This window comes from Phacochoerus africanus, chromosome 4 (assembly GCF_016906955.1).
Source record: "Phacochoerus africanus isolate WHEZ1 chromosome 4, ROS_Pafr_v1, whole genome shotgun sequence".
Classification (NCBI taxonomy): Eukaryota; Metazoa; Chordata; class Mammalia; order Artiodactyla; family Suidae; genus Phacochoerus; species Phacochoerus africanus.
Genome location: NC_062547.1, coordinates 70,935,668 through 70,939,101, shown reverse-complemented (window position 1 = coordinate 70,939,101; position 3,434 = coordinate 70,935,668). Strand labels below are relative to the sequence as shown.

At 44.9% G+C, this 3,434-nt stretch overlaps 1 protein-coding gene across 1 annotated transcript; it reads left to right on the top strand.

The window, feature by feature from the left end:
• The first annotated feature begins 925 nt into the window (after positions 1-925).
• Positions 926-1,855, top strand: LOC125125766 (olfactory receptor 2Z1). The gene has a single exon (XM_047777258.1). It carries the CDS (start codon positions 926-928, stop codon positions 1,853-1,855), a length of 930 nt encoding a protein of 309 aa, XP_047633214.1.
• Positions 1,856-3,434: the final 1,579 nt, after the last annotated feature.

The window sequence follows — 3,434 nt, the reverse complement described above, 5'->3', positions numbered from 1 at the left end:
ATTGTCCATTGTTGGAGTTGTGGGTGGTGCATGGTATTCCAGGGCAATCTGGGTTTTCCTGGGGGCTTGGAAGTTGCCAAGGGAATTAAATATTCCTGATTTAAACATTCCTTCTGGTCTGTGGTCATCTTTCTTGTCCACCTCATTCACTCTGGCAATATTTGTTGGAGACTCAGTATTCTAGGCCTGGTAATTTAATAGTCCTTGAAATTGAACCAGACTACCCACATGTCATTACTTTTCCATCCAAATCAATGAAGCTGCCAATGACTGTTGAGCTCATTGACAACTGTTTTTCCTCACCTAACACAAGGTCACTTGACCCCAAACTTGCTGTCACTCAAGTGTCTCCATGGCTCACAATGCCTAGATTCAGACTCTCAATTTGACCCCAGTGCTGGCTCATCATAGATTTCTCTTTGCTCCAGATTCTCATCCAGGCACTTGGACCCAATTCCTTTTCTGTTTTCTTTCTTGGTTTGTTGATCCAGCTCTCTCCTCCCATATTTCACTTCCCAGTCTTTTTGTGGAATCTCACTTCTGCTTTGGCCCCAGCACCGCTGGGATGAGGAATATTAAAAATACTCTACTGAGGCTATGCTCCTGTCTTTGACTTGGACCTTGAAATTGGGACTACAAGAATCAGTGGGCAGCTCTTGACTGGAGTGTGGCCAAGTATCTCATCCAGAGATGCAAGTTACTGCTCTCCCATCCCATGCCTATGACAGACATCACTAATTAATTATGGGTTTCCACCTATTAATTCTAGTGGTGACCTCATAACTCTCCTCAAGATGGCACTCCAGGCAGCCTCTACCAATTGATGGCCATTGGCAGGTGGGATGAAACTTATTTGCTACCTTCACTCAGGCTTCTTGCCATAGGTCTTCTGGTCTTCCTGCAGCAAAGGTATGTTGGGTAAAACATGGGGGATATGAATCAATCATTGGGCTCTCACTTCATTCTGGTGGGCCTCTTCGGCCCCTCAGGGTCAAATCAGCTACTCCTCTCCCTGGTGGCCGCCATGTTTATAGTGGGGCTTCTGGGCAACACCATGCTGCTCTTCCTGATACGTGTGGACTCCCGGCTCCACACTCCCATGTATTTTCTGCTCAGTCAGCTCTCTCTTTTTGATGTTGGCTTCCCCCTGGTCACCATTCCCTCCTCCCTGCAGGGAGGAGGTTCCATCTCCTTTGGGGGTTGTGCAGCTCAAATATTCTTCCTCACGCTGATCGGTGTAGCTGAGGGCATACTGTTGGCCCTCATGTCCTATGACCGTTATGTTGCTGTGTGCCACCCGCTGCAGTATCATGTGCTCATGAGGTGCCAGGTGCGCCTGCTCATGGTGGGCTCCTCTTGGCTTGGAGGTGTGCTCAACGCCTCCATCCAGACCTCTATCACTTTGCACTTCCCCTACTGTGCCTCTCGCATTGTGGACCACTTCTTCTGTGAGGTGCCAGCCTTGCTGAAGCTCTCCTGTGCAGACACGTCTGCCTATGAGCTGGCGCTGTCCACCTCGGGGGTGCTGATCCTGGTGCTTCCCCTTTCACTCATTGCCACTTCCTATGGCCACGTGTTGGGGGCTGTTCTACGCATGCGCTCAGAGGAGGCCCGAAATAAGGCCTTTGCCACCTGCTCCTCTCATATCACAGTAGTGGAACTCTTTTACGGCACAGCCATGTTCATGTACATGGTACCAGGTGCTTACCACAGTCCACACCAGGACAACGTGGTCTCCCTGTTCTATAGCCTTATCACCCCCGCACTCAACACCCTCATATACAGTCTGAGGAACCTGGAAGTAGGGATGGCTTTGGTCAAAGTGCTCAGCAGAGCTGGGCTCAGGTCAAAGTGATGACCACATAGGGAGCTATTGGTGTGATCTCAGTGGTCCTGCATCTCACCCATCTCTCCGAAGTACCAATTTGTGGTGCAGCTGCTAAGGTCTTACACCCAAGGCTAAGTGTATGCTCAGCTTCTTCCCATTCCCTGAGGAGTTGGATTAATCTTTTCTCCCATGGACTTGTGGAAAGCAACAGTAGCAGTCTCATATTAAAAGAAAATATACCATCAGTATATTCTTTCTGTATTCTTTAGTACTATTTATACAAATGGAAGACCCTGCCTTTTGTAAAGGTGAGATCTCCTTGTTATTGAATTGATAATTATACCAATATTAATTAACATTTTGGACCAATTGATATGCTAAGTGAATAGTCCTCATGACAGATTTTGAAATGTAGGGACTACATTTTTTTTTCCTTTTTATGGCTGTACCTGTGGCATATGGAGTTTCCCGGGCAAGAATTGAATTGGAGTTGCAGCTGCAGGCCTATACCACAGTCACAACACTGGATCTGAGCTGCGTCTGTGACCTACACTGCAGCTTGTGGCAATGCCAGATCCTTAACTCACTGAGTGAGGCCAGAGATTGAACCTGCATCATCGTGGAGACTACGTTGTGTTCTTAACCCTCTGAGCCACAATGGAAACTCTGGGACTACATGTTTTGTATGTAAGAAACAAAGGAGACTAAACAAAGGAAAATAATTCACCAATGGTCACACTTCCAGAAAGTGGCAGAAGTGGGACTTGAACCCATCACACTCTGATGCCAAACCACTGTGCTGTTTGACTGCTAAGCAGTGATCAGTTAACTTCTATAGGTGTGTGTGTGTGTGTGTAATGATGGAAAACAATGTATATCTTAAAAAAATGAAACACAGAATTCTTCACTAGAAGATTAAAAAGAAACTATGTTTGTTCTTAAGCCCAGACTTGAAAATGGTTTAAAACAAGAGTAAGGGAAAAAACAAAAAAGCCAAAGTATAAACTTTGAACATGTCATTCATTTGCTGCACCGTGTTCACTAGATATTTGAACCTTCTTTATTTTGTCTTTGATTAGGTAAATAAAAAGTGTTTGGATTTTTTTCTTTTTTCTTTTTGGCCATGGCTGTGGCATGAAGGGCCAGGGATCAAACCCATTCCACAGCAGTGACAACGACATATCCATAACCACTGAACAACCAGGAAACTCAGTGCTTGGCTTTTAAAAAGAGATTTAGAACTATATATTTCCTAAAGAAATGAGTTTTCCTTTCTATTTTTTTTTGTCTTTTTAGGGCTGCACCCACAGCATATGGAAGTTTCCAGGCTAGGGGTTGAATTGGAGCTATAGCCACTGGCCTATGCCACAGCCACAGCATCTCCCGATCCTTAACCAACTGAGTGAGGCCAGAGATTACCCTGTGTCCCCTTGGTTACAAGTCGGATTTCTTTCCGCCGAGCCACTATGGGAACTCCCTGTTTTCCTTTCTATTTATACCCTCCTGCTTTCCTTGAGATTCTTTAGTTTTTTTTCAAATTTCTTCAATTTCAAGATTAAGTTAAATATTTTTCATTAATTAAAAATATTTTAGGTGAAATATTTCT

Excerpts from the sequence above, each read along its gene's own strand:
- LOC125125766 (XM_047777258.1), top strand. The coding sequence starts at position 926 with ATGGGGGATATGAATCAATCATTGGGCTCTCACTTCATTCTGGTGGGC.